The 26,185-nt window shown below is 36.9% G+C and overlaps 1 protein-coding gene across 2 annotated transcripts in view; it reads left to right on the top strand.

Moving 5' to 3' along the window:
• Window positions 1-26,185, top strand: part of LOC111509665 (uncharacterized) — a 193,236-nt gene that overhangs the window by 122,048 nt on the left and 45,003 nt on the right. For both annotated transcript variants that reach the window (XM_074170308.1, XM_074170309.1), the window contains exon 9: window positions 7,944-8,048. In XM_074170308.1, coding sequence (XP_074026409.1) covers window positions 7,944-8,048 — 105 coding nt within the window. The remainder of the gene's footprint in view (window positions 1-7,943; window positions 8,049-26,185) is intronic.

Raw genomic sequence — 26,185 nt, 5'->3', positions numbered from 1 at the left:
TTCTACTTCTTCATCTTTATACAAAAAAAGTGAGAATCTTCCAAAAAGAAATAGCTTGCTTTTAGAAAGGGTTGAAATAGTGCTATGGAGAATAGATTATTTAAAAAAATAATCCCTGCAGAAATAAAAACAGTAGACGAGACTTGGGTGAATGCCGGAGATACCAAATAAAAAATTTATGTCGATAATTCTGTCATTATAATCGTATTAACATTTCAGTTCTTTATTGATTTTTATTTTGTATTCTAAATTTTTTGTAGGAAATTAACTTTTTATAACTGTATTATCGAGCAGTCGTCAAAATATCTATCTGCTTGGGTTTTTTATGTTAATTCTTTCATCTTAATTTTTACTTATCACAAAATTTTTAGTTTTTTTTTTTGTAATATATCCAGACATCTCAAGTGGGTATCCCTAATACCTCCACAACCTATAATACCATAAGAGAGTTGCGATTGAACCAAAGCATAATATACAGTAGTTATATAAGGAATTTCGAGCCATTGTTTCAATAGTTTGAAGCGAAACAAAAATCCTCGTAATTTTTGAGTTAGATATAATACGTGTGAATCCCATTTCATGTGTCGATCGATCATTAGGCCAAGGTACTTATATAATTGAGGTACTTTCTGGAATCAATAAGTTTTGATTGATAATTAATGGACCTATGTTGGGTAGTTTGTTGGCATAAGAGGTGAATGGTAGATATTTTGTTTTTTCTACGTTTAAGGTCAATTTGTTACATTAAAACCATTTCATGATGTTTTTGAAATCTCTTTCTGATTTCGTCTTGAGGTCTTGCCATGTCTCCGCATTATAAAAGATTGTTGTGTCGTCAGCAAAACTGAGAATGTTTCTTCTATGGCAAACATTATCGAACGTTTTCGATAGGTCAACAAAGATACATAATGCAGATTTTGATAAATCCAAGGATTTGTGAATTTCTGATGTTAAAGTGAATATAGTATCCTCTGTCGACTTCCCCCAATCTCAAGTCTATCTCCATTTTTGTATAGTGGTTTGACGACACCAGTTTTTGAAATATCAGGAAAAATTCCGTTTTCTAAGGACGCGTTTGCAATGTGGGTGAGAGGGTCTACAATTAGCTCTGAATTATTTTTCAATATTTGCGTGTTTATGCCATCATTCCCTGGACTTTTATTTGTTTTTAAATTATTTATAATGTTTGAAAATGTATCATCGCATATTATTGAAATGCTCTCTTCTCTCCAAACGAAAGTTTATTACCGAAAACAGGGATATTTATAACGACAGAAACACTTGGGATGTTTCGAGTAGGTACTCATTGTTAACACTTTTAAGGATTGAGACAAGGGACCAAGTGGTTGACCTTTCTCAACTAAATTTATGACCCCGAGCATTGTGAAAGATAATTTTTTAAGAGTTAGTGGGAACACATTTTATTTAGCCAATGCAGGCGTTCATTCTATTCTGAGATTTCGGCCGAGAACTATTTCTCAATCAGGGGTTTCCGTCGAGAACTAAACCCGCTCTACAATCTTCTCGCTGATCAAGAAAAGACTTTGCGTTAGTTCCTCGAGGTTACCCTGTAATTTTTTTTTGTGTTAAGTTTGTCATTGTGTTTTGTTAATACATTTTATTCTTGAATACGCTGAATAATAATTCACCTATCACCAGTCCCGACTTTGGTGACCCCGACTTGATCGTGATTTTTATTTATGAGTGACAGTGATACCAGTGAATTTCACGCGTTGTTTTCGATCATAGACAATACAGTTTTCGGACCGGCTGTACATGTAACCGCCACAATGACCAAACAGTGATTGCGAGTCCGCAGAGTCTACCAAATCGCGATTGTGTGAGGTATTGCCACGGTTATCGGTGTAACTTGAGGAACAGAACCGCGAGATCGACGCGCTTCGAGCTGAAGTGAGGCAGGTGCGCGGCAGTCAACAATTGCGCGACCACTCAAAATCGCGGAACCACTCGCGCTCGTAATCGGCCAACCGGTTTGGTGGTTTGTGCTGGTACCACCACCGGGTAGAAGAAAATGAACGTAAGTGCCAGCAACCATGTACGTTCTTCGCAAATGCTACGGAAGCGGGAAACGCGATAGACAGTCGCTGATGGCGGCAAGTGACTGGTCCATCGCGCGCCGTTTATTTATAAAAAACAGGGACAGTGCCGTACATTTTGTGATTGACACAGGTGCCGATTTGTGCGTGTTTCCGCGTAAACTTGTTCGTGGCCGTCGGATGAAAACCGGGATCGAGCTATCAGCGGCTAACGGCACAACTATCGCCACGTGTGCCCTAATCCCGATGTCTCTCAACCTGGGTCTCCGTCGTGATTTCACGTGGAACTTCGTGATCGCGGATGTGTCTAAGGCAATTATCGGTGTGGATTTCTTGTCACATTTCGACCTCCTCGTCGACTTGAGCAACGGACGCTTGCTTGATCGCACGACGAGTGTGAGTGTAGCGGGACATGAATCAAATTTCGCGACGGTCGCTGGAATTTAGACAATCACTGGCATCTCGCGATATAACAAGCTGCTTCAGCAGTTCCTGTCGATCATTCGTGCAGATGGTGCGTGCACCATGGAGAACGTGAAGTACAAGACGGTGCACCATATTCACACGACGCCTGGTCTGCCCATCTTCGGCAAACCACAACGCCTCCCCCTGAAGCGTACTAACGCCGCCAAAAAGGAGTTTGATTCCATGCTGCGACTGGGCATCTGCCGCCCATCAGAGGGTAGCTGGGCTTTTCCTCTTCACATGGTGCCCAAGAAAGGTGACGAATGGCGTCCCTGTGGCAACTACCGTGCGCAACACCCAGAACTTTGCCCAGACGCTGCGCAGAAAGAAGGTCTTCTCCACTATCGACCTGGTCCGCGCCTACCACCAGATCCCTGTGGCTCCATAGTATATCCCGAAAACGGCCATCACTACGCCCTTCGGGATGTTCGAGTTCCCAGCGATGAGCTTCGGTCGCTGCACAGACCTTCCAGCGGTTCATCGACGAGAAGCCACGTGGACTGGACTTTGTCAATGCTTACATTGACGACCTCCTTGTTGCCTCTGAGAACAACGAAGAGCACGAGGAACATCTACGGCTACTGTTCAAACATCTTCAGGATTCCGGAACTGTCATCAACACCTCCAAATGTTGTTTTGGTGAGCCGGCAGACAAATTCCTTGGGTACCTTGTGTCTAGCAAAGGCACGCAACCCCTTCCGAAGAAGGTCTCCGCAATCCAGGAGTATCCACGGCCCGAAACAGCGAAAGACCTCCGGCAGTTCCTGGGTATGATTAACTTTTACATGCGTAGGACTGCTAGGACCCAAACGTCACTCTACGACCTCCCAAAGGGAAAAAGCCAATTACATGGAACGACACCGCCGAAGCTGCTTTTACTGCCTGCAAGGACACCCTCGCCAACGCAACACTCCTTGCCCATCCGAAGGCGCCGTGAATTTGGTTTTATGTAGCAGTGGAACTATCAAGCTTATAACAGTTTGGTTACTTTTATAAGTAATTTACAAATAATTATCGATACCATCATCAAATCATTGTCAGAACTTGCAGAAAATTCAGCCAAATGTATTCCTGGGTGGAATGAGCTGACGCTCCGTCCAATTGAAACCACGAATCGCTATGTTCCTCTAATGGCAAATTTTTGAAGAAATCGGTAACAGTTGACGTTAATTTTCGGGGAAATCGGTAACAGTCGTCCTTAATATTGTTCTTCAAAATAAAGAAAACATTCAGGTAAAATTTTTCTTGAAAAACCCATTAGTCCATTGAAAAGTTACATTTAGGGTTGCGTTTTTCAAAGGACGCAATTTTATTTTTTCATGTGTAGGGGGGGGTCAGTAGAAGCTCAAGTTCAAGTTTGTGGGGTCGCCACCCTTTCCCCAGCCTCCATCTTGGAAAAAGGGATGCAAAGGGTTTTCTCGCTGTATCTCGTAAAAACTAGCAACCCTACAGAAAATTGAATTCAACATAAAATGTAGCAAATTAAAATTTCTACAATTTCATTTCTATTACTTTTCATCGTCAAGTGACCAACAAAAAAGTTATAAACAAAAATAAGTGAAAATTTTGTAACAAGTTTACTTTTGGAGGTTATAACTTTCTTCCAGTTAATTTTACAATAAAATGACATTACTGCAATTTTGTAAAGAGTTTTTCAGTGAACAATTTCCACTATGAAGTTGTTTAATTTTATTAATTTATCTAGGATTTACAGCGCTCCAAACTTGACCAGATTCTCGAATGCTCATAGGGATACAATAAAAACAAAACGTTAGGCTTACTTTTCTATCTATGTTTTTTTATTCATACAATTTATTATGATCTTAACATTCCTATACTATTATTATACTATTTTTGACCCTCTTCCCCACCACCTATGAGGTAGAGTCTGGAGGCGCGTTTTTTTATGTGGTATCCCCAGTAGGCCTTATTCACGAGCAATTTCTAGACAAAATAATATTATATATTATTATATATTGAAAAAGGTCTATTTTTGTGGTATAATGGGAGTTAGCGTTGGCGTCATTGTCGGTAATTCATCTTCCAATTCATTTTCCTCAATTACTGTTGTCAACGATGTTGGTGCAGCTTTCACCACCACAATGGAGACACACTGCTGAACATTTGAGGCCGCTTTTCGGCACCGCACGTATTTCCACAGCTTCCTTTGCATCTGCAAAAGATTAATTTCATAAGCTCGAGGGGTGCTGGAGGCTTGGAAGTTTGGATTGGTATCCAAAATTTTCCATGCTTTTTCTAGCCCCAATCTTCTGGATCACAATGTTTACCGAGCCATGACTGAATCTGGTGATACACTCGGTGACTGTGGAAACGACCTGCACAACACTGAGTAAAGATGACTCGACTTTCTCACTGACAAATTATGCTGTTCCACTAGCTAACTCAAGATGCTTCTGCAACATTTTTATGAATTTTACTTTTTCTATATTATACGCTGCTGACGTTGTGTCGCATCCTGAGAAGGCATGGAGAAACAATAAATACTCTGCAATTACGTTGTCATATATAAAAGCTGAAGGATCGTACAATTGTTCGGACGTACGCCCTTTTGAAGGTTTAGAAAAAAAATAATAGGTTGCTTCCTTCCTAATCCTATGAGCAAGACAAGGATGTCGATGTCTTCTGCTATGATTGTCACCGAATCTTATGACTGTGATGCAGCAATAGTATTGATAAAACTTAAAATACTTTTCACAATTTTTAATACAACTGCATGTGACAAAATAAGTAGCACAACTTTCAGAATAAGTAGAGGGGAACAGTAATAGCAGGCAGATATTCACTTGTCCTCAAACAACTACTTGGGCCTTTTCTACCTGCTTAGGGTTCTGTTTTGTAGTGGGGAGAAGGGTAAAAAATTGTTAAATAATAGCATAGGAATGTTAAGATCATAATAAATTGTATGAATAAAAAAAATATATAGATAGAAAAGTAAGCCTAACGTTTGTTTTTATTTTTTATTGTAACACTATGAGCATTCGAGAATCTGGTCAATTTTGAAGCGCTGTAATACCTAGATGAATAAATAAAATTAAACAACTTTATAGTGGAAATGGTTCTTTGAAAAACCCTTTACAAAATTGCTGTGATGTCATTTTATTGTAAAATGAACTGAAAGAAAATGTATAATCTCCAAAAGGAAACTTGTTACAAAATTTTCTCTTATTTTTGTTTATAATTTTTTTGTTGGTCACTTGACGATAAAAAGTAATTGAAATAAAATAGTAGAAAATTTAATTTGCTACATTTTATGTTTGATTAAATTTTCTGTAGGGTGCTAGTTTACGAGATTCAGCGCGAAAACCCTTTGCACCCCTTTTTCCAAGTTGGCGGCCGGGAGACAAGGGTGGCGACCCCACAAACTTGAATTTAAGTTTCTATTGACCCCCTTACACATCAAAAAAATAAAATTGCGTCCTCTGAAAAACCCAAGCTCGGGTCTAAAAAATGTAAAATTTTAATGGGCTACATTTCTTTTGTCACATGAGGATTATGGTAAGCCCAAAAATGTTTTCACCTTCTATTAAAAATGCTATCCCTCGTAAATTTTGATTCGTCGTTCCAAATTATTTTTGACAAAAATTCGCAAAAATGCACTCTACGTTCAAAGTGTTCTGCTAGAGAGCTTGAACTTTGATAAATTTATACGGATGCATTTCGCGATTTCTCAAAATTCGTTGTATTGAAGCATGTGATCACCCAAATTATTTTCTGCACTGCGAATGCAAGCATTTTTTGAATATTTTTTTATGAAATTTGGTATACCACCATTTGAGAGGGTGCCCAGCCCATTGGAGGTTTTAAATTTTTCCTAAAATTTAGTTTAGGAAAAATTTAACCTATAAAAATATTCCCAGCAGACCTTGGTTTTTATAGAAATAACATAATATTTGGTCACAAAGTACCGTTTTTTGGACTGACTCTACAATTCCAAATTGTTATTCGAAGTTTTATGGAGATGTCCCTCTTTCAAGTGGGTCACACTGTATAAGATAATGTGAAGTTCGGGTTGAACCGCATCTAGTGTTTTGGGTTGTTTGGTTTTTAGGTTGTTTGGTTATTATAAATATATACATTCGGTTTGTTCAGAAAGTAAATGATGGTCTTTTAGCTGTCCGAGCTTTCGCTAATGTTTATTAGCTTTATCGGGGGCTGTAATATAAAAAAAGGACATTATACATGTATATGATACATAATAAGTGATAAAACAGTTACACACCTGTGCTGTGAGGATATTTTCTTTAGAATTTTTAATTTTGAAAGAATTCAACTTGAATGACAATTTTTCGACAATAAACAATGTGGCCATATATATTGTATTCAGGTTTTTTTTGTTAGTAGAAATGGATAAAATTTGTCGAAATTCTCTTTCGCCCCGTATTTTTGAAACAAAGCTCACTATCAAAAAACATCAAAGAACAAAATATCCTTAGAATAGTCCCTTAATTTTTTGCCCTGTATATTCACATAATAGTTGGGCGAAGAAGGGAGAATTGTATAGAGTTAATTTTTGAAATTGATGGCTTCCTCCCTTTTTTGGAAGATTCTTAAATTTTTTGTGTCAAGATGGAGAAGTAGAAAGCTAAAACCTTTCTTTCCTAAAAATTAATCTCTTCTAAAAATATAACCTCTCAATTTAAACAAGATTCCTTTGGCTGGGATTTGAAGAAATAAGCGAATGAATGTTATTTACGTACTGTCTACCATGACATGGGTGGATTCGACCCATTCCGTGACAAAAAGTCGTAATTTTATGAACGAATTGAGTGTTTTTTTTATAATATCCGTATTTGGAATGGAGAGCAAATAAGGCAAGTGTCTTACGGCAAAACATCAGGATGTCTACCAGTGAGGATGACAGTGTTCCATGTATAAGTGAAATTTCACTTCTTTCATTAATTATATTGTGTAGGAATCCTGTGAATGATATTTGATTCGATTCCATTACGAACTGAATAGAAAAAATGTTTTTCGTATAATTTAGCGTCCATGTGAAGTCATTTGTTTCAAAAGTATTTTTCTTTCGTGATATTCAATGTTTATATGAAAATAGTCGTTACGAGAGGGTTTTTTTCTTTCAGTTTGTGTCTGAAAGTTAAGTCTTTGCATGATCTACACATCTTTGTATAGAGTTATTTTTTTAAATTGATTGCTTCATTCCTTTGTTTGGAAGAATTAGAAGGCCATAACCTTTCTTTCCCAAAAAAATTTAAATTTGGTCCATTACATCAATAGAAAGGTATCTGAACATAATTATACAATTCAAATTATCACCAAATTGGGCGGAACCCAACATATTTTTTTTTAGCTACAAAGTTTTCCACACACATGTAGTAACTAGTTTCCATTTTACTTCTTACAATAATGCCATTCGAAGTTGTGATAATGATTATTTTTCAGGACCAATTTTTGGAGGTTTGCCTGGCAGATGTAACAGATCGAGATAATATATATTATATTCATGACAAAGTGATAGAAAAGGGATTTGCAATTCATCCAAATCAAGTGAGTTGTGAGGATAAAGTTTCTAATAATAAGAAAAAGATATTACTGCAAGTCATAGCTCAAAGAAGAGCAGGGACAAATATTCCATAGTGTTTTAGTAAATTTGGACTGAGAATGTAACGATTTTGTTTTCATTATTGATATTTGAAGATACTTCATGAAATATAATTTCAAAAGTACAGCTTTAGTGAATTTCTCGAAAATTTGATCGTTCATTGCATCAGTAAATCTCATATCGTTTATTTGCTTTCATATAATTAAACCTCATTTTTCATTTGTAAATCATGATTTTTATATAGTTATCCTTAGGTGTTGAAGGAAAATATTCGACAACTCCTGCTTCTCTTCATTGTTGACCCTTTTATTTAATTGAATATTTTCAACCTTTCGCTGAAAAAGCGGTTGATGCCGTCAACTATGCTGATGTAGGTACACAGATAACACATTTTCTGTGTTTTATTTATTTTCCCCTATTCAAACTGTTACAAATAGTCCATTAATTTCTCAATTATGTAAACCTGCCTTTTAGTTACTGGTCTTTGTTACATAATCAATAGGTAATGCTCAACAAACCTCAAAACCAGCAATACACAACGTCACAGAATTGAGTAAAAAAATAAGTAAATTGCTCCTATGAATGATTATGAACTAATCTCAGGTGATTTCGGAATTATTACCATATTAAAATCACAAGATCAAAAACAACTAGTAAAATAATAGGAATAGTAGCAAAAGTAGTAGTTTTCATCACTCCTTCACTTTTAATATCACCAATGTGTGACTTGAAACAAATGCATCCTAGAATTGTGTAAGATGAAATTTTATAGCAGAACTTTATATAATGTTTTGTTATATATGATAGTGTGATTACATAGAGTAAGGTAAATGTCCACAAATCAGACACTTTATGAAAATCAATATGAAATTACTAATATTCGAGTTTTAAACACAAGACAATTTTCTACAACATAGCTTAAAGAAAATAAATATGAATATACTGTTTTCGAAATAAATGCAATTTCTGTCACCACGGTATTTGTGCGTAATTTCGAGAGGGAATTTTTTCTCTCACTCAAAATCCGATACCAAATTGGACAAAAATTTGACACTCTTTTTGAATTCGATAACAATGTACATTGATCAGACAATTCATTAATTAACAAAATTTTTATTTGAAAAAGTTTTCAAGTTTCATCTTTCCATATGAAATAATTTATGAACTAATGAATTATTTACTAGAGACTTATCAATACTCAATTATATTTTGCCAATTCTTCCACTTCTATTGATTTGTTTGGGAGGCCTGATTTTTTCTGTAATTTCACTTGTGTACCTTATTTTCCCTTTTTATCTATCCATTTCCATTTTTACAAATCGCTTCTTTGTCATCGTACTGATGAATGCTTTACCTGCATCAATATGTTATATTGATTCCTGATGTATAATTTTCTCCCTCATATATAACTATGATGAAATCATCGACTTAGTATTTCTCTTCTAATGAAACGTTCTCATTATTATTCTGAATTTTCAGGTAGCTTTCAATTTCCATTTGAATGTTGTATTTGGTGATTTTTTTTTTAAGATTCTGTGAACGGGTCTTTTTTCACACTCATCCTTTTCTTATTTCCCTTTAGTTTTTCTTTCTCATTCTGATCCTTCAGAAGTTTTAACCGAAATAATTTTTTCGTCACTGAAAATCATCAGATGTTTCATTTTCACACGCAATTTCTTCTAATATGAAATCCAATTCGTATATAGATTCATCAATATTCTTTTTATCAGAAAATGTAAATATTCTGAAGAATATTGATGTTCGGATATTTTCTTAAACCTCTATGGATGGTATTTTTTCTGTTCGATCATTATTTAATATGGTTTCAAGGTTTTTGACTTCTCCAATTCATTCTGATTATCATTATCGTGAACATTATCGCAATCTTTCTTTTTCTAAATTTAGTCCCTCTATTTCAATTATTATATCAATAGTTGATTCCTTATTCTCCACAGAAACCAGCCCAGATTTTCTAAAAATTTTCTGCTAAACGATAGACAATGGTGCATTTTCTTGATTTTCCATTCACCCCCTATCAAGTTATAAACATTTTCGAGTGTTTCCTTTTCACGCAAATTTTTTAGAAACCTCAAATGGTTCACAACTTCATTATTTTTTTCTGGATGAAAAAATTTTGTATGTTTTGAAATGATATAGTATAATCATTTATACTGCCAAATAGATATGAAACAATACCCTGAAGGCGTTATTGAATATTTCTATCAATTTTTTCATTTCATCATGAGCTGTTATTTGAACAGCAAAGTTTCTCTATTCAATGCTCTGAACTTATTTTCAGTTCTATAATTTCTGAAACAAGTTTTCAACATCCAAAGGATTCAAAATATGCATAGAATTTGGAAGCAAATAAGAATAATTTTATTTGAAAAATTAATAACAAGTGAGATAATATGTCGCACTATGCTTATGAAGTAAGGAAAAAGTTATTATTTCAGAATCTGAATCTTTAAACAATAGAATATCCTCCTTTTCAGGGGTTAATATTTTGGTGTTCCAGTGCGGTTTAACAGAAGTCTAGCGTTCCAATATGTCAGAAGGACACTAAGTCGTATCTTTGTTAACCAAGTTAGCATAATCAGGAAAAGGAGGGGATGGCACCAAAGTTGTCGAGGAGTTACGTATTGTAGAGTTAACGTTCGAAAATTGAGAAAGCGAGTATTCGACCGTTTTACGTGCGTTTCGGTCGTTTTACGTACGTTTCGGCAGTTTTACGTACGTTTCGACTGTTTTGCGTAAGTTTCGACCGTTTTGCGTGCGTTTATTTCTTATTGTTTCGTCGCCATTGTAGCCGTTTTCATGTTTCAAAACGACATTCATCTATCACTTAACGCGTTTTGCTAACCAAGTAAGCATCATCAGGAGATAACTCAAGTCCATGCTTTGTCGTATGAAGGTTCATTTTATGAGTTTTCAGACTCCTGAAGGGAACCTTGTGGAACACTCAGCCTAACTTCTGTTACAGAGTGGTGTCGGTCAACCAATCAGAATGGAGGAATCAAATATCGGTTGTTTGATTGTGTTAGATGAAATTGAACTGGAGAATGAGTGTCAAATAATAATAATGATTGTGATAAAACATTAAAACTTTGAAAGTGACGTAGTCAGCGTGGGAGGTGGTGACGTGGTAGAAAATGTGTGATGATTTGTTGAAATGAATGAGTTATTACAAAAAAATGGCGCAACTGTCAGAAGGGCACTAAGCCACATCTTCGTTAATGATAGTTGGATCTTAACGTGCAGCACATCAAATGAAAGAATAACGAATGCGGAATGTAGCGACAAAGAAAAAACAAAGATGGCGCAACATGTCAAAAGAGCACTAAGCCACAATTTCGTTTATGACAGTTGGATCTCAATGTGCAGCATATCAAATGTAAGGGAAACGAATGCAGAATTCATCGACAAAGAAAAAACGAAGATGGCGTAACATGTCAGAAGGGCACTAAGTTACATCTTCGTTAATGATAGTTCAATCTCAACGTGCAGCACATCAAATGAAAGGGAAACGAATGCAAAATACATCTACAGAGAAAAAACAAAGATGGCGTAACATGTCAGAAGGGCACTAGATCACATCTTCGTTAATGATAGTTGAGTCTCAACGTGCAGCATATCAAATGAAAGGAATGCGACTGCAAAATTCATCGACAGAGAAAAAACAAAGACGATGCCAACAGTCAGTTGCGCATCTTCGTTAATAATGTTTGGGGTATAGGATTCATAAAGAGAACTAAAAGATAACGTTATGTCAAACAGATTATGATCTAAAGCACATGAAAGGGGTATTGAAGTTGAAATTAATAAAGAAACGACATGACGACATGTCAAATACGCATAAGTTGTGATGAAATAATTTCGAAATACGTATGAGAAGCATATTTAAAGTGGTAGAGATGTTGAGAAAAGAATGAAAATTTGATTATCCACCTTTGTTATCTTTACGTTTCATGCAAAAATAAACACATCCGGTAATGAAAAATAAACGCATCTTCAGCTCAGTACGTGTCAGTTTGTAGAAATAACCATCCACTGATATTGGAAATTTTTATTTAGATGAACATTTGAAATTTAATTAATCAAAAAGCTTTTTCTGTGAAGAACAGAACTTTTCACTTATGAAAACAGCGTAACAGCGCCACCACGTGAAGGAGCAATATTTTACCTTTCGAGTAGATAAAAATTGCTCGTAGACTGAAATTAGCATCATGTTAGTTGTGAATGAGGGGTTAGTTGAACCGGAAAGGGGGATGGTTTAGGAAGTTTCTAACGTAAGAAGGAATCATTCTTAAATTAAAAAATATATACTACAAAATATTTATTGATATCCAATCATCCCATCAATATATTCACAATTACATTCTACAAGTTTCGACACATTTTGCTGCTATTAAAGTTTTTTAAATCTCTATACCTCAAATTTACTAATTATATAAAGTTGAACATTCATTAATCCCTACTAATATTATAAATGCGAATGTAAGTTTGTTTGTTACAGTCTCACGTGAAAACTACTCAACCGATCATCATGAAATTTTGTACACATGTGCTTGGAGGTATTAGAAATAGCATGAGAACTTTTTATTAAAAATAAATAATTTTTTATGTAAGATAAAAAAATTGTTTAAAAAAAATCTCTAAATCTAGCTACATCAACGTCATCTAGCATCATCAGTGCTTACCGGTGAAATATATTTTAACATTTGTTATTGCAATTCAATAAAGCATATTTTAAATTTTCGAAACTTCATCGTATGTAATAATTTTTAAAAATTGATAATCCCAGCCGAGCATTAAACTACAGTTCTCATATTGATTCATTTCTATTGTACTGACGCTTATTTAATAGCATAAATGCGAGCGAAGCCGCGGGTAAAAGCTAGCAATATATAAATCTTTTCTCAGCTGAACTGTAGTCAAATACATATATACTAATAATCATGGGCTAATCGTCTATATCCATAGCGTTTGATGTTTGAGGGATAGAATAATGACCCCAAGGAAGCGTATTGTGTGAATCTGGAATTATGTAACGCTTATCATCTTCAGGGCTGAGGGCAATCTTGTATTGGCTGATAGGATGTACTTGATGTTTATCGGATCGAATCAAATTTTAGGTGACACTCCAATTATTTAAGCAATTCATATAATCATCGAAAGTAATTTTGTTCTTCACCACAGAAGATTCGACCCCCTTTGTCTTCTTGGTAACCCCCAAGCATGAGATGATTTGATTAATTTCATCCTCATCAAAGCCATCATTTACCAACTGCTGACGCTTCTTATTGATACCATCCTCCGTCACCAAAACCCTAGTTGTATACAATTTCGATCTAAGGCTTACGTAATTAGTCATCGCAATTGCGTTATTCTCATTTTTCATCATCCCGAGAACCTTTTTATTTACCAAAGGAACGTTAAACTGATTGTTGGACGGGTAATCCGAAGTATCGAAGAATTCGTGACAATCTTGAGTTTAATGTTGACTCTTTTTCTAATGTCTTCTATCGTTTTTCTGAATACTGCATTGTTCATTAGCTTGAAGAGGTTTTTTTCAAACTCATTCTTAACCCTTTTCCGCAACTCAGTATTCAAATAAATATAGGACTTAAACTATGATGATTTGTTGAATTGAAGTACTCGATGAATTTTTGTGATGACAAGACCATTAGCAATGGTCTGTTGAGGGCGCCATAATGAATAACATTTTGCTTTGTGATGGAGGGTAGCCATCAATTTGATTAGCTCTTTTATCGATTTAGGGGGCTTTTTCGTTTTTGGATTTATATGTTCAGGGCAGTATGGTAAGTCTTTATGTGAATCATGTAGATGTTTAGGATACTCCAGATCAACTTCAAGTATATATCCCACGCCGCTCTAATAATAATAATAATAATAATTCTTTATTCTCCAGAAGGACAATACAAGTATTGTATAGGAGTAGTCGTTTATCTAAAATTAACAGAACATGTTAACATTCACTTAAATTGTATATAACAAAACAGTAAATTTGCAGATATTATAGTCGTTCATCTATAGTATAGAATAATTGTGTAACACATATATACATATACAGACATATATACATGTATTCACCCAAATACACAAATAACAGACAAATCATAAAGGATTTACAAATACTTATTATAGTGCCTGATCGACTTTATAATAGCATCTTTCAATGAAAAAATGTTTAAGACTTTTTTAAAAACATGTTAAGGTTCGACTCTCTCTTACATAGTCTGGTAATTTATTAAATAATAAAGGACCTAGTGAGTTTGGAGAGTTTTTAGATAATTGGTCCCTAGAAAAGGGTATACTCAGCTGATTTTATATTCTTGTGTCATGTTTATGAATGCTAGATCTAGCTTCTTTTTGTCTATTGTGAAAGCGTATACATTTTGTTTTATTTGTGTTTAGATGAAGTGAGTTGGCTCTAAACCACTGAGCCATATCAAAGGATTTTTTTTTTACATTTCTGACGTATACAATATTCATCCCTATCTGATTCAATAACTGATGTATCATCAGCGTAAACAATGATTGAGCTATCACATATCTTCACAATATCGTTGATATAAAGTATAAATAAGGCACGTCCTAGGACCGAACCTTGAGGAACACCTACTTCAGAATAATCATTGCACGATGACATATGGTTACCAATAGTGACACGATTGTTACGTTTACTCAAAAAACTTTTTATCCATTCATGAGTGACACCTCGGATACCGTATCGAGATAGTTTATTCAATAAGATTGTATGACTGATGCAATCGAACGCCCTGCTTAGGTCGCAAAATACCCCAATAGGGCACTCACCCGCATCAATGCATTCAATGACTTCAAGAACATATGAGTGTATTGCAGTTGTGGTCGATTTATTTTGCACAGTTATGCAGTTATGATATTGAAATGCTTGATATAAGATAACAATCTCTCCAAGAATGATAATTCAAATATTTTGGAAAAGATGGAGGGTATTGATGAAACGTCAATATTGGTATCGCACTACTCAAGCCCATCATATGGTAAATACTGAGACATCGTCCACCCATTCTGCATGTTTACGTCGAAATACATGAGGTATGTGTCAGGATTCGAAGGGTCATAATTGTTCAAATATTATTATTCGCATGAGCTCTTCTCTTTGAACAAATTTGGATAAGTCCACCTCGAATCTCTCGTTCAACAAATAGGATCGGTGAGTAGTTCTAATTCAACTTTGGTGTATTTGAGCATCGTATTCCACGTAAGGCCTGGTAGCGTAAAGTAGTGGGCAGGGTCCAGATTATGAGTCCTGAGGCAGCTTGCACGAAGTTGTTTGAATACGTCAGCAGGGAGGAGGATGTCTGTTTTCATATATAAATCCACATATTGTCCCAAAGTCTGACAACTGAAACCCACACATCCTGGGCTCGTTGATATAGTCTGCAAGGGCAGGGTTTATCTTCTAATTTGTTGTAGAAGGCATCAATAGGAGGTAAGCAAGCTTCATCAAATCTATCGAAGGAATCAATATGACCCCCTTTTTAGTAAGTAATTTGACCAAGTCTTCAGGTAACTCAGAAAACTGAAACTTAACATTAGGAAATTCTGTTGAGTATGATGCTAACATATCCAGGGATGAATTCATAAAGCGGAAAGAATCGATAAATCGAAACTGCACTGGAGTTTCATCCACATGTTTCGTGAAAGAGATGTACTTTTTTTAGTGATGGTGTTCTCCGCACGGGTAAAATGGTTCATGTGTGTTCGTGTTCTAATGGTTCGTGTTCTAAACCGCCGCTCCCCTTGTTCGCATTTACCCTTCGTCGTAGCGGCCGGCCGGCCTCTCAGACCTGAGCCCTAGGGATTTCGGGTCTCATCTCCTATCTGGGTACGACGGGAGGTTGTTATACCTCGATTAGCTCTTCTTCCTGTCGGGAATGATGGATATTATTGTTTGAGGACTGCCTCCGCCATGGACCCACCCCAAGCCTCTCTTGGCTTCAGGGTGACCCCCTGGCCTACGACCACCCCCTAGTTCTTCCACTAGGGCGCCAGTTTCAAGCTCGTACTGAACAAACGGCGCTCCTGTGCGCTGAATGTCCGCGTCCCGGAAACCGCTAAGGGGTTCCCTCTGGGGTCATCGCGACGCCTGGCGTTGGAAGTCCTAGCGTTCGTCATCCATCACCACGTCTTCGTAAATACGGTACTTTCGACTCTGTCGGGGTTAACAATGGCGGTGACTCTCTAAAAATCTCCAGTTCTATAGGATGGTTCTACACCCTGTATACGTCTGGTCTTGGGGTTATCACATAAGTGGGTAACATCTCCGTAGTGTGCCTTAATGGCTTGCATTCAGGCGGAATTCTCGTATCCGGAGGTAAACCTCCCTTCGGTTGTCGCCGTCGGTGAAAATCCTCGATTTCTACATTTTGCTCCGCATGCGATTCAAAACGCGAATTTGTCGGTTTCGGAGCCGATCTCGGCATAGGAGATCGTACTCGCATACTAAGCATCGCGCGAAGCCCTAATTGGGGTTCGCTTTGCGTCCTGGCTTGAGTATCTCTTCTTAACGTTTCCTCGCGAAAGTTTCCTGATCCATTCTTATGGTATTCGGAGTGTTTGAAGCCTTGAAACGATTTAGCACAATTAAACGATCTCGCGGTGTGTTTTCGCGTCTTAAGGACTCTGTACTTCGTGACATATCGAGTTCTCCAGCTACTCGGCTTGTTGAAAAACCACCAATGCCGGTTTTTCGCTCTGCGACCAAGGAAGAGGAACTGATGTCCTCGTACGCAAAATTACTGTCTGATTCTACCGGAGTTCTCGGAATACTGTTTCCCGTGAAAACAGATTCCTGGGAGGTTCCGCGTCGGTTCGTCGAAGTCGCACTCAGACGGCTAAACGTGTCTGACGGGAAGTTTAATCGACCGAAGCTTGTGGTCTCGCGGTTTGGCACTGATGTATTTTCTGCAAGTTGCGGTTGCGCGTGTTTTGCCCTAGTCGATTCAAATTTTTCCCTAATATGGCTCTGACGAGGAAATAGTCAGAGGGAAGGATTCACGGAAATCTAATATTTTAAGTTTACGAAACTACTTTCCTATCCAAGGCCTTCAGGGTGCACTAAGCTAGTTGTTTGGGCACAAGGACCCTAACGGTTCAACTGCACCCTAGGATGAGGGCCACGATAACAGAGAAAGGTATCGATGCACAGATGCTCCCAACGGTTAGTCTTGACCCTCTCAAATTTAAGCTCTATATACCTCTGCTTCGTTGGCACCGTTTGGTTTCCACAGGGTACTTGAGCCTGAGCAACTTCAGTACGGACCTGCTCTTCGTTTGCAGGATTTTCCAGACTGCTTTCCGATGGCGGACTGCCAAAAGGAACCTTGAAGACAACCAAATGTTCTGCAACAAAAATTCCACAAAGCAATCTGTTACTTGATAAGATGCACTTAGTTCTAACGAACTAATGACTTTCATCTCGCTGTATATCACCAAATAACTGCAACCACAACTCTCTTCAGTAAAAACCGCAATGAAATCTTCAAAGTCCAGAAAGATTTCGAAATTTTTCAAAGTTCTCAGATGCGACTAGTACCAGTTCACGTTCAACAACCAACTAACTAACGTTTCTCGGTCGTTCGCGTATTTATGCAAAATAGGCGAACTCTTCCCTATATCCTCTCGACCAATCGGCGATCGCTAAATTCGTACGATTCGTGTCAACCAAATTCCGATGTCTGCAAATCGAAAAAAACTCATTACATATGGATTTGCCAGCTTTTACGACCTGTTTTTATGCAGGCGATGTTCTTTGAATTTTACTAGCCGCTCTCAAACTTTCCTTTGATATCCCCTTACCGCTGCTTGCATCTCACTTCGCTTATACGTCGTCTCGCTTCCTCTATGTGCGTCATACGATAAACGAAATCAAACAGTCTTCGGCTTCACTCGGTTATTTTCGGAAAATCGAGAAAATTCTCATTTTTTCCCTATTTAGAATCAGCGAATTCTAATAAATCTCTAAAAAAATTATTCTGACACTTAGGAAACGATATTTCATATCTTAATTTTCATGTTTCATGTTTTCTTAATGTTCACTCGAAGTGGGCGGTCCTTGCACTGGAGCTCGCAGAATTCAAAATAATAATAATAGTAAAGGTCTTTTATTAATTTTCAGTTATATGCATACATGTGCACGAAAAAAAGTAAATGGGCGAGATTCAGTATGGCAATCGGCACCGGAAGGTACAGACTGACATCTGTTCTTCAGTTCTTTTTCAGTTTTATTTCGCGACAATGGGTAGCAGGTCAATCGTACTCCTCATTCTAGATGCAATATCTGTAATAAAAAAATGTAGAAGACTACCTTCTAAAGGATGTAAACATTGATGGAAATATCATTTAGTTTTTCAAATTTCAGAATCTGCCACTGTATGCCCTCCAATTTCAGAACGCTGGAATAGTAAGGGTTGGATGATGTTCTACATGGGTGATTCTTATAGTCAGCAGCAGGATATAGAGCTGAAGTCACCGCCCACGCAAAGCAGGCCTCATCGTCGTTCTTAATATTAACGCAAGCTTTTTTCCGTGAAATTTGAGGTGGAAGATCTATGAATGAGGGCCCCCAGCTCAGGTGTGAACTTATTTATATTCACACCCAAGTTCAAGATCTTCGTCAGCGCCCAGCCGCTGTCCCTGTATTGAAACTCTTCGAGCTCTCCGAGTATTGGTATTGTAACTTTTTCATCGAACCAATCGTTAATAAAAGCGCTCGTGCAGCTGAGTTTTGTCATTCTATTACAGATATCTGAAATGCATACATCTTATCGCAAAAAATGCCGCTCTTTGCTGACTTGGTGCAGTATATCTCCTCTCTTTTGGGGTTGATAATCACAAAGTTTGATAAAAAATCTGCTCTGGATGTTACCGCAATATCAAAAGTCCGAGGAGTTAGTTCAGAGTAATACTGAAGAAGGGAGCAGGGCAGGCACCACGATCTGAGGGTGCTAAAGAGCGGGTTCATTGGGATGATTCCGAATCAGCATTTAACTCTAGAATTAGATCTAGTGTTATTTCCAATCTCAAACATAAGGACCCCTTAGCTTTTATGGATGACTGCAAGGCTCTCTTCAAGTGGCGAATTCAGAATGCTCTGAAGAAGGATTAATCTATCAAGGTAAATACCACCTTCTACGGAGAATTTGAGATAGTGAAGGGAGACAGAGTACTAAAGGATAACAAGTACTTCACTACTACGAACCCTCCCATATATAGAGACACCACATTGGTTTGATGAAAAAGTTACAACACCAATACTCAAGAGAGCTCGAAGAGTTTCAAAAAAGGGACAGCGGCTGGGCGCTGACGAAGATCTTGAACTTGAGTGTGAATATAAATAAGTTCACACCGCAGCTGGGGTCCTCATTCAAAGATCTTCCACGTCAAATTTCACGGAAAAAAGCTTGCGGTAATATTAAGAACGACGATGGGGCCTGCTTTGCGTAGGCGGTGACTTCAGCTCTATATCCTGCTGCTGACAATAAGAATCACCCATATAGAACATCATCAAAAACAATAGAAATCAAGAAAAGGATCCATTCGTCTTATACGCTGACTTGGAATCCATTCTAATGCCTACTGATGATGCTAAACAACTTCAACATCATATTCCGGCAGCTGTGGGTTACTACTTGAAGTGCTCATACGATGACACTCTATCCTTCTATAGGGCATATCGTGGAGAAGATTGTATGCAATGGTTCGCTGATGAGAAGGGTCAACTAGCTGAAGATATGACTACAGTGTTTTGGTGTCCATACGACATCGATATGACTGCAGAGCAAGAAGTTGAGTTTCGAAGAGCTACATACTGCCACAAATGCGAAGAGTCCTTCACTCCCGAAGACATAAAAGTTACCGACCATAACCGTTTCATACCATGTGATATATAACGTGGCCCCGCGCACGAAGGTTGTAATACAAACTACAAACATAGCCATGTAGTTCCCGTAGTCTTCCACAATTTGAGTGGCTATGATGCACATTTTATCATTAAAGATATTACATCTAGAATGAGGGGTACGATTGACCTGCTACCCATCACTAAAGAAAAGTACATCTCTTTCACGAAACATGTGAATGAGACTCCAGTGCAGTTTCGATTCATCGATTCTTTCCGCTTGATGAATTCATATCTGGATATGTTAGCATCATACTGGACCCTTCCCACTACTTTACGCTACCAGGCCTTACGTGGGATGCGATGCTCAAATACACCAAAGTTGAATTAGAACTACTCAACGATCCTGACATGTTTCTATTTGTTGAACGAGGGATTCGAGGTGGACTTAGCCAATTTTGTTCAAAGAGAAGAGCTCATACGAACAATAAATATTTTAACAATCATGACCCTTCAAATCCTGACACATACCTCATGTAATTCGACGTAAACAACCAGTATGGGTGGGCGATGTCTCAGTATTTACCATATGATGGGTTTGAGTGGTGCGATACCAATATTGACGTTTCATCAATACCCGATGAGAGCGGTGTGGGATATATCTTTGAAGTTGATCTGGAGTATCCTTAACATCTACATGATTCACATAAAGACTTACCATACTGCCCTGAACATATAAATCCGAAAACAAAAAAGCCCCCTAAATCGATAAAAGAGCTAATCAAATTGATGGCTACCCTTCATCACAAAAAAAATGTGATTCATTATCGCGTCCTCTAACAGGTTATTGCTAATGGTCTTGTCATCATGAAAATTCATCGAGTACTTCAATTCGACCATTTACCATAGTTGAAGTCCTATATTGGTTTGAATACTGAGTTGTGGAAAAGGGCTACGAATGAGTTTGAAAAAAACCTCTTCAGGCTAATAAACAATGCAGTATTCGGAAAAACCATGGAATACATTAGAAAAAGAGACAACATTAAACTCCTCACCAAATGGGCTGGTCGCTACGGAGGCGAGGCCTATATTTCTAAGCCAGAGTTCAAAAATTGCATGATATTCAATGAGAATTTGGTGGCAGTCGAACTGAGAAAACTGCAAGTTTTTTTAAATAAACCGATACAAGTAGGACAAACTATCTTAGACATGACAAAGACTACCATATACTATTTTCATTATTGCTATATGCGCCATCGATACGGGTAGCCTGATTTGTGAAATATGCAATCAGGATCCTTATGAAATCATATGTCAAGATTGTCACAAATTCTTTGATACTTCGGGATGATGAAAAATGAGAATAACACAATTCCGATGACTGATTATGTAGGCTTTAGATCGAAATTGTATACAACTAGGGTTTTGGTGACGGAGGATGGTATCAATAAGAAGCGTCAGCAGTTGGTAAATGATGACTGTGAAGAGGATGAAATTAATCAAATCATCTTATGCTTGGGGGTTACCAAGAAGGCAAAGGGACTCAAATCTTCTGTGGTGAAGAATAAAATTACTTTCGATGATTATGCAAATTGCTTAGATAATTGGAAGAATATGAATGTCACCTAAAATTTAATTCCATCCGATAAATCAAGTACATTCCATCACCCAATACAAGATTGCCCGCAGCTCTGAAGATGATAAGCGTTATATAATTCCAGATTCACACAATAAGCTTCCTTGGGGTCATTATTATATCCCTCAAACATCAAATGCTTTGGATATAAGACGATTAGCCCATGATTATTAGTATATATGTATTTGACTACAGTTTAGGTGAGAAAAGATTTATATATTATTAATGAATGTTCAACTGACCACTTTATATCATTAGTAAATTTGAGGTATGGAGATTTAAAAAATAGCAGTAAAATGTGTCGAAACTTAAATGTAATAGTGAATATATAATAATAATAATTAATTTATCCGGTCTAGGAGATTTTTTTGGTTTCAAAGTTTTTATTATTGAAACGATTTTTTTCTCATTTGTTGGATGTAAATATATGGTCTGATCAAAAAACTCGATTCTGTCGGTATTATTGGGAACATCTGAGATTTTTTTCAGCAAATTTTTGTCCTATGTTACTATAATAGTCATTGAATCTGTCCACAATATCTTTTTTATTCGTTATTTCAGTGCCATCTGCATTTTCAATAACCTCTATTCTTGTTATAGTTTTATCTTTTCCACATAGATAATTTACAGTTTTCCAGAAAGCTTCAGATGAATTTTGATTTTTTTCAATTTGTTCAGAGAAATAATCTTTTTTGCTTGTTTAGTTAATTTTTTGATCTTGGTTTTGTAATTTTTATACCTTTCTTTCAATTCTTCATTTTGCGGATATTTTAGAGATAATTTGTAAAGTTTATTTTTTTCGTTATTTGAATTCAGCAAGATGAAGTCATTAATTTTTTTGTAAACTTGATTTTAGTTTTTATTTCAACTTATTTTGTATGAAACTCTGTGTAATATTTCATTTTCTCAATAAATATTATCAATATCAGCAATATTATCTGCACTATTCTCTTTATAAAGTTCATTCCAGGTTCATTTCGCAAAGAATTCCTCAATTTGTGGTAATCTAAGAATAATTTGAAGTCATTCTGTTTCACATTTGACTTGTTTGTTTTGTTATGGAAAGTAAGTCCTATTGGATTATGATCTGTAATGTTATATCAGAAAATGAAAGATTTCATTTCTCTGCAGTTTGTGTTTTTATTAACAAAAAAAAAGATTTTAAACAGCTTCGACTGTTTAGATCATTTTTCGTGGGAACAAATCCAAAGTAACTGAGGATATTGTTATACTCCTCTATATAATCAGAATCTCCAATCAAATTTATATTTATGTCTCCTGTAATTATATCAATTTCTGTTTTTTGAAAATTTCTTAGATATTCTAGAAAATGTTGATTAAAAACTTTCGGATCAATGCTCGGTGAACGATAAATGGCAGTAATATTACCTTTTTTTTCAGTGGAAATCATAATGTTTAGTGCATAATTTTTATGCAACTTTTCCTGATAGAAATAACCGCTTCATCATATAATACGCCACCTTTCTTTTTAATATTTTGACATCACCTACCGTAATCTCTGGACTGGACGACTTCAAAATTAGCCAGCTTGCAGTCCTCACATGAATCTTCTAGATTTTTATTCATGGGATCGTCTCTTGTATATAAAACTTCTGTACTAGATATGAATGATTTTAGGAATCAAATAAATGACAATTGTAATGTCATGAGGAATACTCCTGGCTTTTTTGATTTGTCAGATAATCAATGACAGATCGATCGCAGTCGTGTATTTTATTGGACATTTCGATCATTCACTTTAGGCTTGAAATAGTTTATTATTTACTTTTGGTCTTCACCCCACCATCACCTACACACAACTTCACGCCAACCTAGCCACTTTATTGGTGACAGTGTGATAGTGAAAACGTGTGTTGTGAATTACATAATACCTCGCCTCCAAAACTTCAAGGCCCCTTTTGGTTTCATTATGATTCAAACTGCTGCCATTGAATTTCACTTACTCATTCGTTTCCCTTTCATTCGCCTCCCTTTCATTTGATGTGCTATACGGGATGATGTGACTATACTTAACGAAGATACAACTTAGTGCCCTATTGGCATCATCTTCGTTTTTTTTTGTCGACGATTTCTGCATTTATTTCCTTTTTATTTGATGTGCTGCACGTTGGGATTCAACTATCATTAACGAAGATGTTACTTAGTGTCCTTCAGACATGTTACGTCATCCTTGTTTTTTCTCTGTCGATGCATTTTGCATTCGCTTCCCTTTCATTTGATGTGCTGCACGTTGAGATTGAACTATCATTAACGAAGATGTGACGCCATGTTACGCCATCTACGTTTTTTCTCTTTTGGTGAATTCTGCATTCGTTTCCCTTACATTTGATATGCTGTACGTCGAGATCCAACTATCATAAACGAAATTGTGGCTTAGTGCCCTTCTGACATGTTGCGCCATCTTGTTTTTCTTTGTCGATTCATTCCGAATTCGTTATTCTTTCATTTGATGTGCTGCACGTTATGATCCAACTATCATTAACGAAGCTGTTGCTAAGTGTCCTTCTGACAGTTGCGCCATTTTTTTTTTTAATAACTCATTCATTTCAACAAATCATCACACATTTCTAACCACATCACCACCTCCTACGCTGACTACGTCACTTTCAAAGTTTTAATGTTTTATCACAATCATTATTATTATTTGACACTCATTCTCCAGTTCAATTTCATCTAACACAATTAACCGACCGTTATTTGATTCCTCCATTCTGATTGTAATTATGATGCACTGTTTGGAACCTTTGGAGTAGTAATGAATATTACTGGAGTTTTCTCCCCAACACCAAATCGTTATTCCAATTTTCCAATTTTTATCGAGTCGTATTCCTAACCGTTCATGCCTAATTTTGAAACCGGCAACGCTACATTACCCCTTAAACAACGATTTATTTTACAACCGACAACACCGAAACCGCGCTAGCAACGTATAACCTCGATACCATATCCATCTCTCTTTGCGTCGATTACGTCTCAATCTTACAAACACATGCACACCTTTATATGAAACATCAATTCTTCCCCAAATCTAAGTATATTTTCTTATTTTCTACACGATAATGACGTCACAATTTCCCTAACATTCTACGGAAATAAAAAAATTCTGTCAAGTATAATGAATGATTTTTCGCATATAGTCAGTGGGCATACTTGGGCAAATCATCTAAAAGAACAATTCGTTCAGACCAGTCTCAACTCCCTATACTGTAGGTTAATGGACTGACATCTATCAGAAAACAACTACTCACCTGGTTAATACCACGAAGGGCGTTGGATTATATCCGACAGGTGTCAGTGCAGGATTCTTCACTGAAGTTATTCTTGCATATGCTGTTGGCGATACAACTGCCGCAGTATATTTTCAATTATTGGAACACACTTGCAGATCGGTTTCGGGCTGTTTGGCCACTCCTCAGTGTAAGGTCAGTGCAAATTTCGGATTTGCAGTTGGTTACCTCGTTCACAGGCAGATGGGGCGACGACAAACCTGTTGTTTGTTGTATGCTTCAGCTTAGTTTGAGGAATGATAATGTGAAGGAATTTGATTTTCAATTATCGGAAATCATCGATTTTATGTTGATGATATACACTACCTTGCACTGACGAGTGGCCAAACAGTCCGAAACCGGTCTGCAAGTGTGCTCCAATAATTGAAAATCAACAGCATATGCAGGAATAGCTTCTGTGAAGAATCCTGCACTGATACCTGTCGGATATAATCCAACGCCCTTCGTGGTATTAGCCAGGGGAGTAGTTGTTTTCTGATAGGTGTCAGTCCATTAACCTATAGTGTAGGAAGTTGAGATTGGCCTGAACGAATTGTTCTTTTAGATGAGTTGTTTTATAATGAATGAGCCAATTTCGGTCCCAACGGAACAACCGCTATAAATATCAACAATTCGCAAATACTTTCAATATTCCACATTGGTGTCGAGGCTAAGGACAAAGTACACCACACCGACGTCCAGGGTTTAAATCTCATACTTATCAACTTTTTTTAATTGGAACCACGTGACTGGAACGTGACAAGGAGGCCCGATGGGTGGGAGTCCCAAGGGGCCTGAGCGGTGCGGGCGTCCACGCTCTTTGAATCTCTCCGATACTCATTCCATCCTTCTCTACATAGATTATGTCACACGTTTCCCCCACTCCCGTTTGACCTAAAAATTGCAAAAAGTTCAGCTCCATAAGAACGCGCGGTAGCTTCTGTGGTGGAGTGGGGACGACTGTCACACCTACCTTGAGTTGGGTGTTCCACAAGGTTCCGGTATTGTTCCAGTATATGTTCCAGTATATGAAATCAATTTGAAATACCTAAATATTTTTCTCCCATGTTGAGGTCATTGAATTATACATTAGTGGTGATGAATAAACTTATTTCTCAGCTCAGGTTAACTGAACAATTTCGCTGAAGTACCAAATTGGAAAAATATTCACCTAAAACACATTTCTCTACTTTTACCAACTTAATATCACGTATTTGACGTGTTTCATATAAAATATATGTTGAACAA

Source organism: Leptinotarsa decemlineata, unplaced genomic scaffold (assembly GCF_025532065.1).
Source record: "Leptinotarsa decemlineata unplaced genomic scaffold, Ldec_3_MD MMD2_P_RNA_scaffold_8, whole genome shotgun sequence".
Classification (NCBI taxonomy): Eukaryota; Metazoa; Arthropoda; class Insecta; order Coleoptera; family Chrysomelidae; genus Leptinotarsa; species Leptinotarsa decemlineata.
This window is presented reverse-complemented; position numbering and strand designations above follow the sequence as displayed.